This window comes from Chenopodium quinoa, unplaced genomic scaffold, assembly GCF_001683475.1.
Source record: "Chenopodium quinoa cultivar QQ74 unplaced genomic scaffold, ASM168347v1, whole genome shotgun sequence".
NCBI classification, from domain to species: Eukaryota; Viridiplantae; Streptophyta; class Magnoliopsida; order Caryophyllales; family Amaranthaceae; genus Chenopodium; species Chenopodium quinoa.
This window is the reverse complement of record NW_018745177.1, coordinates 2,327,010-2,342,021: the sequence shown is the minus strand read 5'-3', so window position 1 is coordinate 2,342,021 and position 15,012 is coordinate 2,327,010. Positions and strand designations below refer to the sequence as shown.

At 34.7% G+C, this 15,012-nt stretch overlaps 1 protein-coding gene across 1 annotated transcript; it reads right to left on the bottom strand.

Annotated features, from left to right (window-relative positions):
• Positions 1 to 332: 332 nt before the first annotated feature.
• LOC110710860 (transcription factor TGA9-like) lies at positions 333 to 14,330 on the bottom strand. The gene is made up of 2 exons (XM_021889200.1): positions 13,662 to 14,330; positions 333 to 1,322 (listed from the first exon to the last, which is right to left on the bottom strand). Exons 1-2 carry the CDS (start codon positions 14,042 to 14,044, stop codon positions 950 to 952), a joined length of 756 nt encoding a protein of 251 aa, XP_021744892.1. The 5' UTR covers positions 14,045 to 14,330; the 3' UTR covers positions 333 to 949.
• Between the last annotated feature and the right edge of the window lie 682 nt (positions 14,331 to 15,012).

Here is a 15,012-nt window from a genome sequence, read left to right as displayed (position 1 = left end):
TCAAGCCTACCAATAATAATCGGCATTGTTAAGAGGGATATTGAGCGAGCATACTTAACGTAATTGGTAAAGAAAAAAATGAAGTCGATAAAATTTTGAATGTGAATATACTATAAAGGACGCTTTATAGGAAACATGCAGCTAGCATTTTTATTAGTAGGTAAAAATCAACTAAATTAAATTTTAATCAAAATGTAAATAAATTCAATATTCTAAATCATTTTTTTTCCAAAACAATATTCTAAATCATTTAAAAACATGTATATACACTTTTGTAATTGCACATAAATTGAACATAAATTGCACATGTGTATATATTTTATACATGTAAATGTAATTTATATTGATATATCATTCTGAATTTGGATGTTGTTCTTTTCAATATTAAATAATTCAATTTTATAATTATTATTTCTTTTGATCTTGTTGGTTTAAATTAAGTTTTGTCATGTATAAACATACATAGGCATGATGAAAATACATCTTAGAATACCCTCCTTTGAGAAAAAAAAATTGTACATTGGTTTCGTACAAAGTAATAGACCACAAACATTACATCATACCCACATTGTACTTAATTTCATAACCCTTATAATCTAATACATCTCTCTAACATAAAGAAATTTCAATTTTTCAAAAACAACCATAAAATATGAGACAAACCTTTTTTTTTTCAAAGGCTTAAAAACAACAATCAACCTACTATAGGACATATAGGAGTACTACTATACCATGACAAACCCCTCTGGAATATCACAAGAGGTTTGTTCTTTTTTCTTTTCTTCTGTTTTTCTGGGCTTTCTTTTATCATCCAACTTATCTATGCTAGTCACAATCATAGTAACATACTTCGTACAAAACTATAATTATATATATTTTATAATTATTTTTAAATCTATTTCAATATTAGCTGCATTATTTTCTTTTTAAAATAATCGAAAATGAAGCATCAACCTATATATATATTTATGTTACTTCTATCCAAGTCTCCTCCAAGATTATCTCTTTCCATTCCTGTACTCCTCATTCTTTGCATTAGTCTCATAGCAGCTACCAAGAACCTCAAACATTGAGTTGGCCTCAAAATCTCGGCTGCTTTAGCTCCCGTTGTCACCCTCAAGGAGTCGGCATTAGCTATGACAGCTTCAAGCGATGCATTCAAGTGTTGTATTTGCTCATTTGTTGTTGTTAAGGATTGCCCTTCTGATAGCCATGCAGCCTCCCGCATGGCATCAATTAGTGGTGGTGCTGCTGCTGTCTCTTGTATCCTTGCTAGCTCGTCTTCCACTGCCTTTTCATTTATTCTTGTATCTCTTTTCAGCCTATTTAGGAATTTTATGAAGATATCAAGATTTATTCAAAAAGTTTGAGCATCGAATTGAATAACATAAAACTTAAATAATTTTGGCATTGATGACAAAATATTCAATTTTAGTTCAAACACCATTGATTCATTTTGGCACCACTCAATTTTTGTCCTAGTTACTATCATATGAATGAAAATACATTCAATAAAAATCAAAGAACAAGATGTACATTTTTACATTTTATACATGGGAGAAATAGATTTAAATAATTCAAAATATAAGCTAATGGATTCATGAGTACATAATTTCTTAGAACAGGGTATATCATTTTTTTTCCTATTAGATTTAACGTTCTGGTTAAATGTGCTTTAGGTAGGATATACATGCACTAGAATGGAAAACTCTAAAATAATCTAGTTCTAATCCTGTCAATACGACCCAATAACCTAAAACCCTCTGCAAAGTAAAACCTTTGAACGAAAATCAAACAAAACACATGTAAACCCTAACTAATACAAGTATAAAGATACTACTGGTTATTTACAATAGACCAAAAATCCAAGAGCAAAGGGCTACTGAAGGAGCCCCTAACTAGTGCTAAATAACTGTGAGACCAATGGAAGAGGCAGATATATGAACTATGAAAACCGCTAGCTAGAAGATGCTCATGAAACTTTGGCCATATATTTGATGTATAGTGACAGTGTTACGCCGGAAAAGCCTAGCTAGAGATCGAGAATCATAGTACCATGGTATAGAACATCTAGCATGACTGCACCAGTGTAATTGTGTAAAACACCAAAGATCAAAGATAGATGGAGAGTCCTAGCCTACAACTCTTCAGGGATACAACGACTGAATGAGGTCACGTGCAAGTTTTATCCCTAATCTCACCAAGGCCACCCATGTAGTAATCTACTTCGTATCATATACCTTAAGTATTTTTTTTTTTTTTTTTTTGACAATAATATACCTTAAGTAGTTAAGTATACCTAAATGTAGGTAAAGAGAAGAAATTCGATTAAACCTCAAAATCACGATTTTTTTTGTGTGGTATTTGTGAATTACACACTTCAAAAAATGAAGGAGAAGGAAAAAAGATTCTCACTCTCAAAGTGTTCCTAAGTTGATAGTATATGTATAGTTTGCTTAAAAAGCAAAACAAATATACTCACATTTCTATACAAAATACATAATTTATATTTTCCTGGAATTTGCAATTTTGTCCCTATTAAAATTATTTGGTTGCTCTAGAAAGTTCCACGTAAACAAATTGTGAATTTCCATCTTATAGGTTCATATAACTTTTGATTGAATTGTTTAATTTTATTAAATAGAAGCCTCAAATTTAGGGCCTCACAATGAAGAATGAATGGGAGATTAATGAAGTGCACAATCCCAGATGTTTGGCTAGAAGTGGACAAACCTGTGAGCCTGCGCAACAATCTAAAGATTGGATCCTTTTTAGGTCACAATATAAGGGATTAGGACCCACGCCTCATTTTGCTACTTCCTCCGTTCTAAATTAGATGACATGTTTCTTTATCACGCTTGTCATATTTCTTTAATTATATTATTATAAAAAAATTTAAAATTGAATTTTAATTAAGTACTCATTAAAATGAATCTAACAAGATTTCACATGATTATGTTTTTTTTATACCTATAAATCACACATGTTAGCCAAAGCAAAGTTAATGATTAGTGTCAAAAGTCAAAACATGTAATCTAATTCGAAATGGAGGAAGTATTTTGGTTCTTTTTCTTACCTTAGGTTTTAGCGAGGTAGATATTTTATCAAATAAGGCATTACTCGACTACTCACAATTCTTACCTTAGGTTCTAGAATAATACTCCATAGATAAATTAACTAATAACCCTAAATAATGGTAATTGTCATCTTAATGTACTAATTAAACACTTGATAGTGATACCAGTTTAATTGAATTCGTTTTCAACCAAAAAAAAAAACTCCCTTTATCAAACATGCTCCAAGAGTAATTTTTTTGTAGAAGATTTTCTTAATAATGAATAGTATCAAGATTTGAAATGGGAAAACAAAAAAATGGGAAGAAGTATTACTAAAAAAAATATGATTAGGAAAAATATTAATAATCGAAATTTTATTGTTGTGCGACAGCGGAAGCAAAGGTCGAAAACAAACAAGAAAACAATAAAGAAATTCAATGCAAACAATAAGAACAACACCAAGAATTTACGTGGTTCACTATCGATGTGATAGCTACGTCCACGGGCACCGAGATCGAATGATTTCACTATAAACTGCAAAGATTACAAAGATGATTCTTGTATTTCTCAAGAACGGCTCTCACTCTGTCTCTCTTCACCCTTATACTAATATTAGGGAGGTTTTATATTAATCCCTAAAATAAAAGATACTTGGGCAAAAAGATAACATAAAAGATAACTTTAAATCGTAAAATCCGCGTCTCCGCATTTTTCCTTCTCCGCCCGGTCAGACCGGGCAAGGTCTGCCCGATCGGGCGCGAGAAGAAAACTCCATACGAATGCTTCAACGTATCCAACCCCCACCGCCCGGTCAGACCGGGCAATGTCCGCCCGATCGGGCGGACAAAGCTACGAAGTACGAGTCACCTAATACTTATCAACAATCTCCACCTTGACGAGAACTCGTAGTCAGCAAACGACCCCATCAAGACATAGTGGAAAAACATCTCAAGCCAAACCCGATGCAAGACTCATGCATAAGCCATACATCCCGATAAGTCTTCAACCAAGACCCATCACATACTCGTCTCCAAGTATAACAACTCATAATGCTCCACCTGCATCACAAGCCCCGGGCAAGCTCCACCTTAAGGCCAACACACCTACACCAGGAGCTCCCCAACTTCGCCCCTCAGGGCCTACTACATCACGTAGTAATCAATATTTAGCAAGTCTAAGCAATGTTTAAACTTGCTAAACGGAACAGACTTAGTGAAGAAATCAGCCGGGTTGTCAGCAGTCCCAATCTTCTTCACCTTAATCCTCTTGTCAGTACGCAAGAAATGATACCTGACATCAATGTGCTTCGTCCGATCATGGTGTACTTGATCTTTAGCTAAGCAAATCGCACTTAGACTATCACAATACACTGTAGCAAAATCCTGTGCAATACCCAGTTCACCTACTAGGCCTTTGAGCCAAATAGACTCCTTAGCTGCAGAAGTTAAAGCCATATACTCAGCTTCAGTAGTTGACAACGTAACTGATGACTGCAATGTAGACTTCCAACTAACCACAGAACCACCCAAAGTGAACACATAACCAGTCACAGACCTCCTGGTATCCACATCAGCTGCATAATCAGAATCACTGTACCCAGTGACCAAGCATTCCCTACCATTCCCGTACACAAGACCAATATCAGTTGTCCCTCTCAGGTAGCGAAAAATCCTTTTCACCCCTTGCCAGTGTTCCCTCCCAGGTCGAGCCATAAACCTGCTTACAACACTAACAGCATGCGCAATATCCGGCCTAGTACAGACCATAGCATACATCAAACAACCAACCGCATTTGCATATGGAACTCTAGACATATAAGACAACTCCTCCTCTGATTGAGGTGACATAGACAAAGACAACTTACAACTAACAGTAGTTGGCGTACTTATAGGCTTCGATTTTTCCATCCCAAAACGAGACAAAATCTTTTCAATGTAGCTTTTCTGAGTCAAGAAAAGCTTACCTCTAGCCCGATCCCTGTAGATCTCCATACCCAAAATCTTCCTAGCTGCACCCAAGTCTTTCATGTCAAACTCCGAGTTAAGCATCTCCTTTAATCTAGCAATATCAGATTTATTCTTTGTGGCAACCAACATGTCATCAACATATAACAAAAGATAAATCATGGAACCATTATCCAGCTTACTATGATACACACAGCAATCATATGAATTCCTGTCAAAACCTTGTGAAACCATAAAAGAATCAAACCTTTTGTACCACTGTCGGGGGGATTGCTTAAGTCCATACAATGACTTTAGCAATCTGCAGGCATAGTGTTCCTTTCCAGGAACTTCGAATCCTTCGGGCTGCTTCATCAGAATCTCCTCCTCCAAATCGCCATGAAGGAAAGCCGTTTTAACATCCAACTGCTCCAGCTCAAGATCAAAATGTGCTACAATTGACAATAACACACGGATAGAAGTATGTCGAACCACAGGTGAGAATATCTCAACAAAATCAACCCCTTCTACCTGACTGAACCCCTTAGCAACTAGCCTAGCCTTAAAACGTATTTGCTCAGTTTCCGACAACCCTTCTTTCTTCTTGTAAATCCATTTACAACCCACAAGCTTCCTCCCTTCCGGTACCTTTACCAGTTCCCACACTCTGTTCTTGTAAAGAGACTGCATCTCTTCACCCATTGCGGCAAGCCATTGCGCAGACTCACTACAACTAATTGCTTGTTTATATGTGGCAGGTTCAAATGACTCTACATCATCAGCTACACTCAATGCATAACCTGTCATCGCATCAACACAGCAATTTCTTCCCTCCATCTCTTCAATCAATCTAACAGGCTTCTTGATAACTCGTTTAGGCATCTCAAGAATGGTGTCAGGTTGACTAGATGACCCCTGATTAGATTGCTCCACCTCATCCCCAGAGTTAGAATGAGTAGGAGTAATCTCAGGTTCAGGAGTACCCGGCACTGGAACATCAGCATCATCATCAATATATTGTACCCGAGGTAAATCAGCAATGGTAGACTGATGTACCTCAAGTACCCCATCTGTCTGTAATAAATTGTCTCCTTCCCTTCTCAAATCTGAAATCTCTGCATTTTTAATTGAATACATGGTGTTTTCATCGAAAGTAACATCCCTACTAAGAATGACCCGACCCTCCGAAGGTGAAAAAATTCTAAACCCCTTCACACCATCCCCGTACCCAACAAAACACCCCTTCTTGGCTCGTGGATCCAGCTTACCCTCAATAACATGATAATAAGCAACACAACCAAAAATCTTCAAATTCGAAAAATTAGGCAACTTACCACTCCAGATCTCAAACGGAATTTTGGAATCAATTCCAGAATGAGGACCCCTATTAATGACATAACAAGCTGTTAACACAGCTTCACTCCAGTACCTCCTCCCAAGCCCTGCATTAGAGAGCATGCATCGAACTCTCTCTAGCAGTGTCTGATTAACCCGTTCTGCTACACCGTTCTGCTGTGGTGTCTTCCTGACAGTATGATGCCGACCTATACCCTCATCTGCACAGAACTGATTAAACTCGTCTTTGCAAAACTCTAGCCCATTGTCCGTTCGTAGCTTCTTGATCTTCCTTCCTTGTCGATTTTCCACCAAAGCTTTCCATTGCTTGAAAACTTTGAAGGCCTCATCCTTTGACTTAAGCAACCTAAGCCATGTGTATCGGGACTTGTCATCAACAAATGACACAAAATAGTGGTAACCTCCCATACCTTCAACTCTAGATGGACCCCAGCAATCTGAATGGATGTAATCGAGCACTGCATCAGTAATGTGAGCACCCTTGCTGAACTTTGACCTGTGTTTCTTACCAAACACACAATGCTCACAAAATTCAAGGTTGGCAACCTTGACCCCGGATAGAAGACCCCTCTTGGACAATAGCTGCATCCCCTTCTCCCCCATATGACCAAGCCTCATGTGCCAAATCTTAGTCATCTCCTGGTGAGATACAGATGCGCAAACCGCAGAACTAGGCAGTGTAACACCCTCAAAAACATAGAGGGTGTTCCTTTTGATACCCTTAAGTACCAACTCAGAACCTCTGAAAATACACAACTCCCCATCTGAAAACACACCATTGTACCCCAATTCATCCAGGGTACCCAATGAAATCAGATTCTTTCCTAAAGCAGGAACATGCCGTACATTAGTCAAAGTTAACCTCCGCCCATCAACAGTCCTCAACCTCATGGAACCAATACCTGTGACCTTACATGGAGCATTGTTACCGACTATAACCATACCCCCATTGCGAGGTTCATATGTATCAAACCAATCTCGACGTGGACACATATGGAACGAACACCCCGAATCTAGAACCCAGTTATCAGATAAATCATCAGACCTAGCAGAACTGACTAATGCTAAATCTTCCTCTGAATTATAGCTCTCATTCGGTTTCTCTTCAACTACAGCAGCCTGGGACTTGTTTTTCCTCACCGGACAATTATTCCTAAAGTGACCCGGTTCTTTACAGTAATAACATGTTTTAGTAGTAGTTTTACTAGATCCATCCTTGCCGTTTCCAGCACCCGACCCAGCATTGTTCCCCTTGTTAAACCCCTTATTCTTTTTAGACTTTCCGGACTTAACAAATAACCCACTACCATTATCCCCATTATCACTCGTAGCTTTCATTCTGAGTTCCCTAGTATGAAGTGCTGCCTTCACTTCTTCTAAGGTTATAGAATCCTTACCAACAACAAAAGACTCTACAAAATTCTCAAAGCTAGACGGTAGAGATACAAGTAAAATCAACGCAGCATCCTCATCATCAATTTTAACATCTAAATTACGTAAATCAAGCAAAATAGAGTTAAGTTTTTCTAGATGTTCCCGTAAGGAAGTACCTGACTGCATCCGGAGGCTAAACAACCGCTGTTTCAGTAATAATTTGTTGGTCAACGACTTAGTCATATACAATGACTCCAGCTTCAGCCACAATCCAGCCGCCGTTTCCTGATCAGCCACCTCCGTGATGATTTGATCATCAAGACTAAGTAATATGGTAGAGTGTGCCTTCTCTTCCATAACTTCTAACTGCGAGTCAGTCGGTCCGTCTCCTGACTCCGAAGTAGTACTCTTTGGAGCCAACGGACGCCATATCTGCTGTTGTTTTAACAGAGCCTTCATCTTAATTTGCCATAGCCCGAAACTATTTTTCCCGGTAAACTTCTCAATTCTTATTGTTGAATCTCCTGCCATTGTTATCTTCAAGAAACTCTCCAAGGATTGAACCTGAGCTCTTGATACCAATTGTTGTGCGACAGCGGAAGCAAAGGTCGAAAACAAACAAGAAAACAATAAAGAAATTCAATGCAAACAATAAGAACAACACCAAGAATTTACGTGGTTCACTATCGATGTGATAGCTACGTCCACGGGCACCGAGATCGAATGATTTCACTATAAACTGCAAAGATTACAAAGATGATTCTTGTATTTCTCAAGAACGGCTCTCACTCTGTCTCTCTTCACCCTTATACTAATATTAGGGAGGTTTTATATTAATCCCTAAAATAAAAGATACTTGGGCAAAAAGATAACATAAAAGATAACTTTAAATCGTAAAATCCGCGTCTCCGCATTTTTCCTTCTCCGCCCGGTCAGACCGGGCAAGGTCTGCCCGATCGGGCGCGAGAAGAAAACTCCATACGAATGCTTCAACGTATCCAACCCCCACCGCCCGGTCAGACCGGGCAATGTCCGCCCGATCGGGCGGACAAAGCTACGAAGTACGAGTCACCTAATACTTATCAACATTTATGTTAACTAATAAATAGATTAATTAATACAAAGTACAAAGAGAGGAAATAGAAAGACAGCTTTAGCTTTAACTTTAAAGGGGGTTTTTTTTTTCAGAGTCTGCCAAAAGCATTGGTAAAATCATCTTAACTTATGCATTGTCATTGTACCTTGCAAGGTAGACATTTTTGTAAGTTGTATTTTTGTAATTTTGACATTTTCGTAATAACTCAGACTTCCTCCCTTTTTTAAAAAAAATACTTGTAACTCTTTTATAATATGAAAATATCATACTTCCTCCGTTCTTTTTTATTTGACCCGCTTTGACTTTTACACTATTCACCATCTCTCCTTTGACTGTGTTTTGTGAATAATATGTAAAGAAAAACATATTTATGTTGGATCATTTTGAATTCGTCTCAATAAATATTATCATAATATATAACTTTTATATTTTTTAATTATGGAGAATTAAAGTTATTAACCGTTAAAGTTTTGCATTGGCAAGCGTGATAAAAGAAACAGGTCAAGTAAAAAAGAACAGAGGTAGTAATATTTACAAGAAAGTATAATCGAAAAGTTTTAATATAAACGTGGTACTGTTGCCCTTAGTTAAAACTTATGGCTTACTTAAGTATATACATAAGATTCTCTAAACTTCGTTTTTAATGTGTTAAATAACGTGAAACCTATTTTATTTAGATACTATGAAAAAGTGTGTCAAAAAAAAAAAAGATACTACGAAAAAGTGTGTGTTGCAAGTGTTAAAAAACGGAGAAAATACGCCACTCTCTCACTAAACTTAAACTCAACTATGCAAATTTAAAAATAAAAAACAATTTCAAACAGAACTTAAATCAATTATACCATTCATTCAATGTGGGAGGATTAATTATATGAAATGTTACTGATGTGAAGAAAAAAAACTCACTCTCAATTTTCTCTCCAAAAACAATTTCAATTATTTGATCTACTACAATAGAAAGAAATTTACAATCCATTAGGATACCAAATTCACAACAAACACATACACATTTTTAGTCTTGAACTAGTATTTTGGCTAAAGCCAATATGTCCGGGTCATTACATAGAATTTGCAATACGTTTTATACATGACCCAATCCTTTCTTAGATATTTATTTATTTTTTTATTTACTAGATAAGCCTCGTGTGATACAAGTCATAATTTTTTTTTTAAATAAATATTTATTTTACATATGTCCCTCATATGAGATAAATTATAAAAACATAATCAATTATTGTAATACTACTTAGATCTAACTAATTTTGAAGAAGAGTATAAATTTAAGTAAATTATGCAATACGAAATACTCTTTAATCGAGAGTAATTATATTTTGAAGTCAAATACTAACTCATAAATTCATCATAATATAGCATACGGAATATAATATAATAATTTTTTTTTAAAAAAAAAAAAAAACTATTGTAATAATTTAAGGTAAAAAATAACAATTTCTTCATGAAAAGAGGTAAAAAATAAAAATAAATATATAATATCAGCAACTAATTTAGGCGGAAAAAATTTTAACCACAACTTGACATGTGTGCAATTTGAATAATGTCAGCGGTTGTTATTTTAGTTTATTTATTATTATAGATTTATTTACGATAGCGTTCACAATATATTGATTTTTATCTTTTGCAAAAGAAAACATGAAGTATCACATTGATGTCTACTTTAAGAAGAGTAATAAAATATATTTGGTCCTTCAGATCAAATCTAATTTTCACATGTTTGCTCAATTTATTAAATCAAGGAAAATGATTTTATATCAAATAAAAAAAAAAAAAAAAAAAACCTATTTTCTCTCTTCAAAGTAGTACCAGGGCCGTTATTGACATTTTATGGGCTCTAGGAAAAGTAAGATATTAGGGCCTTTCATGATAAAATAATTGGCAGTTTAGTATAATAGTTTCTCCATTCTTTTTAATAAGTGTTCTACTACCTCTGATCTGGTTCATAATATATGCAATTTCTGAATTTTTTATATGTCATAAATAATACGGAGTTCAACAAAGTTGTATATAATACAAATTAGAAGTAGTATTTTTTTGGGCACATATACCAATACAAATCTTTGACTATAATATCTTTAATCAACAATACGTATGAATTATAATGATTGAAAAATAATAATTTATTCATTAAGAAAATTCCAACACATACCCTCAAATATATATATATATATATATATATATATATATAAAAGTTAATATATATTAAGTTGTATGAAATACTAAAGTTAATTTTGTTAAATATAGAACACTAAAATCTGAGATTTATGGCCCCTACCAGGGCCCTAAGTCGTCGCACCTCTCGTCTATGCCAGGCCAAGCTACTTCAAACCAAGCCACCATAGTAAAACTTAGGGCTGCCATTGATTTTTATCAATAGTAAGCCCCAAATTCTTTATTAATTTGATGCTTTTAGCCAATAAAGATCACCAACAATATGGTCATTATAGTCAGTTACTATATTAGTATTGTTCGTTTGTTTGTTTTTTGTGTGTCCAGGGATACAAGTTTGGAAGATTCGTTTTACAATTTTGTAGAATTGTGGGTCAGTTGGTTTAGGGGTGTAGATTTAGAAGATTCGTCTTGCAAATTTTTTTATCTTGATGACCAATCAAATTTTATCACTTTCGCGACTATACAACAATGGAGCTCCTCCAAGGACAATGCAAAGACATCTAAAATTATTCAGGAACAGTTCAAAAGCGATGCCATTAGTTTAGAGGTGTTAAATACTTGTATTGAGAATTTAGATCTCTTAAGGAATTGTAAGTGCCAAATCACTATTACTCCTTAATTAATTAAATCACCCCTCCCTATTCCATTCTAATTAAGGAAAATGATTTTATAAACATTGACAAATTTACTTTGGGATAATTAGAGTGCAAAAGGAAAGAGAAAACATTGGGATTTTAAAATTCGGCTCTTTAATATTTTCTCATTTGCACAAATATTCAAAAATCAGAGGTAAAAGAAATTGAAAATCTTGGAAAATTTAAAATAAACCTCTCTTTATAAATTAGCTCATTTGCTCAAAAATTTCAGCAAATAACCAATAAAATACGAGTAACACAATACAAATATATAAAATAAAATTGGATAGTATAAAAACAATGCACAATAATTACATATTCACACTAGACTTGTGATTTGATTGTAACAACAAATTAATTCATCCAATAGAAACATAACTTCCAAATTTTCATGTGCAATTTTATAAGTGAATAGGTTGCTCATTTCCACACTTTAAATTTCGAAAACAATTATGTTTGATACTTTGATGTTGTGATTCAATGAAGTTGTTAGAAGGCAATGGTCATGCATTCAAGTTGAAGACCCAACACTAGATCGAGGAAAGTGAAAGATTAAGCAGTGAATGTTGAGATTGGAAAGAAATGGTAATATGCAAATTTGGTGGACGTTACTAGTATAAGAGATTATAAGAAAAGAATGAGTAAGAGTAAAAATGGGTATTCATATATGACTTCTAACACATTATAATGAAATTGGATGAGAATTAAATTAAGTTTTTTTCATTGAGCTACATGCATGTTTTATTATAGTGGAATGAGTTAAGAAAGGTTGTATCTTGCAGCATACTAGCATATAAAATACAATCTTGGCCTAACCTTCTAGTCAAATAAACTAAAAAACACGTTTCTCGCTGTGTAACATTGACACATGTTTTCATTTACATTGATTCTTTAAACGGCATCTTCTTACTATGTCGATAAATACGATGAAAAGATACTAACAAGTCCTTATATCACTCTAAATTTTTTGTTAGGGATAACATATCTAGTATAGTATTAGTCCTTTAACACATTATCAAATAGCACTCATATAGAATTTTAGATGTAAAAATAAGCCGGCAATCCATCAATACAAAGTCAAAAATTGTAAAAGTTTACCCTAAAATGTTTGTAGCTAAAAAAAAATTAAAAATAGAAAGAAAGAAAAATCGGAAGTATGGTTTGGCAGACCACTATAGCACATATTGTCACATTGCAAATAATTTCAAAACAAGTTCTCAGTGTTACACTGTCACTTTACCCTCACTGACTATATATGTTTACATGCAAATGATGCAACTACCCACTACCCTTTTAATCAATACTTACCATCCAAATATTCCATTTATTGGGTCATCTCATTTACTCTCTCCACCTATTCTAAATTATTTTGAAATTATTAAATTATTAAAAAATGTACATTATTAAATTATTTTGAAATTTCTCTTCAAAAAAAAATATTTATTTTGAAATTACTCTCCACCTATTCTAAATTATTAAAAAAAAAATGTACATTTTTCTTGGTATAAAAGTTTCCATTTTGGAATATTCATATACATTATATTTTTAAAAGGGCAATAATAATATAAATAAAATTTCATCTCAGATATTAAATTTTTTATTTTAATATCTTAACCGATCCATACCTTAACTAATTATTAGCCCAAATATCTATATTTGAAGCCTTTGTGTATAGTAAAAATCTTTTAGCCTAGAAAAGTCTACATCTTGACTACTTTAGTCCTAATAATTAAACAAATCAACAAAAGGAAAGAACAATAAATATCTAGACACACGTGTGGAGAACATCCCACTTGCACTCTTGCTCAATAGCCATTTTTCACAATTTCTTTCTACCTAGAGAAGGTATAGTTTGCACCAGCCAGCACGGCCTACGATAAATCAGCACAGTCTCAACACACGTGCCTGTATGCATTTAATTGCGCATGGGTACATGTGTCAACCATAAATAGATATAAGTACATTGAACACGTCACCAGATAATTAAAAAAGAACGGAGGAAGTATGTATGTACCTGTCAAGCGCTTGAGTCTGCTGAGCTGACAAATCGTGAACGGAGTTGGAGACGAGGTGCAAAAGAACCCGAGGCCGAAACCCGGCAACCCAAAGAAAAGCACATTCAAATGACGAACAAAAATTAGGGGAGAAAAGAGCAAATCCATTGAGATGAGCAGCACGAGACTTGTGCTCATAGTACTCCTCAAAATGACCGAGAGCTCGCGCTATTAGTAGCCTAGCATCCATGTCCTCAATCTGGCTCGCTTTGCCATCCTTCGTATCGACAGCGGCGGTGATCTCGGCGGAGAGGCGGTCCAAGCGGTGGCACCAACCGCGGAGGAACTCCTCAAAGGAGTAATTAGCGTTGGTGTTGTTTGGTAACGGTGAGCCACTTGGCATGTTTTGAGGGAAAAATATAATTTGTGAGTGAAAACTGAAAAGAGATGATAAGAGAAAATTTATAACATAAAGTATAAAAATAAAAATAAGATGTGATGAGGTTGAGGTTGCTATTTAAAGTATTCGGATTTAATTTTATTATAAAGTTTTAAGGGGTGACGGGTGACAAACTCACGACCACAAAAATGAGTTGCATGCTGATGCCTCAAGGACAGACTATGATATATAAATGGGAATAATATGAAATAAAACTATATGTTATGATATAATCAAATTAGGTGGGTTCAAGTGACCAAATGACTCCTCAACGAGGGAGTATGTTTTCGACACGGCGGAGGAATCTATATAATATTATATATAGGTTTATTTCTATCCATCCATTGTACTATTTGTATAGTTAGGCCTTGGGTCCGTCCTAGAAAATATAGTCTTAGATAAGACGGTGTATTTTTCGGTTATTCCGTTCTTATTATATATTTGTAACACTTTAACATTTATCCTATTTAATTATAATTGATGGTTAAAGTTATGTATTAATAACATAAAATTTTAGGTTTGTATCAAATTATAAATTGCTATAAATGATGGTTAATGCTATGTTATAAATTTTATCTTATCATCTTGACTCACATATAAGGGTTAGTTAAGCATGACATGAAAATGGTTTGATCTGACATGAGCTCGATCGCTACAACTTAGCCTCATTATGGCATGAGATTGAGGCACACCAGTGGATATTGTGATGTGCATGGACGTAATGTTCAAAAGTTGACATATTCTGGTTTGACACAAACACAATGGGTTTCTCTATATATCGAGTTGCCTTTTTGTTTTAACCAATTTACTAAGTACATAAAAAGAAGGAGATTTACTAGAACAACACTACACAAAAATGACATGACAGTACAAATGCATCAAGTCATGCACGGGGGCTATGCTTAAAAAAAACCACACGAACTTAACACGGT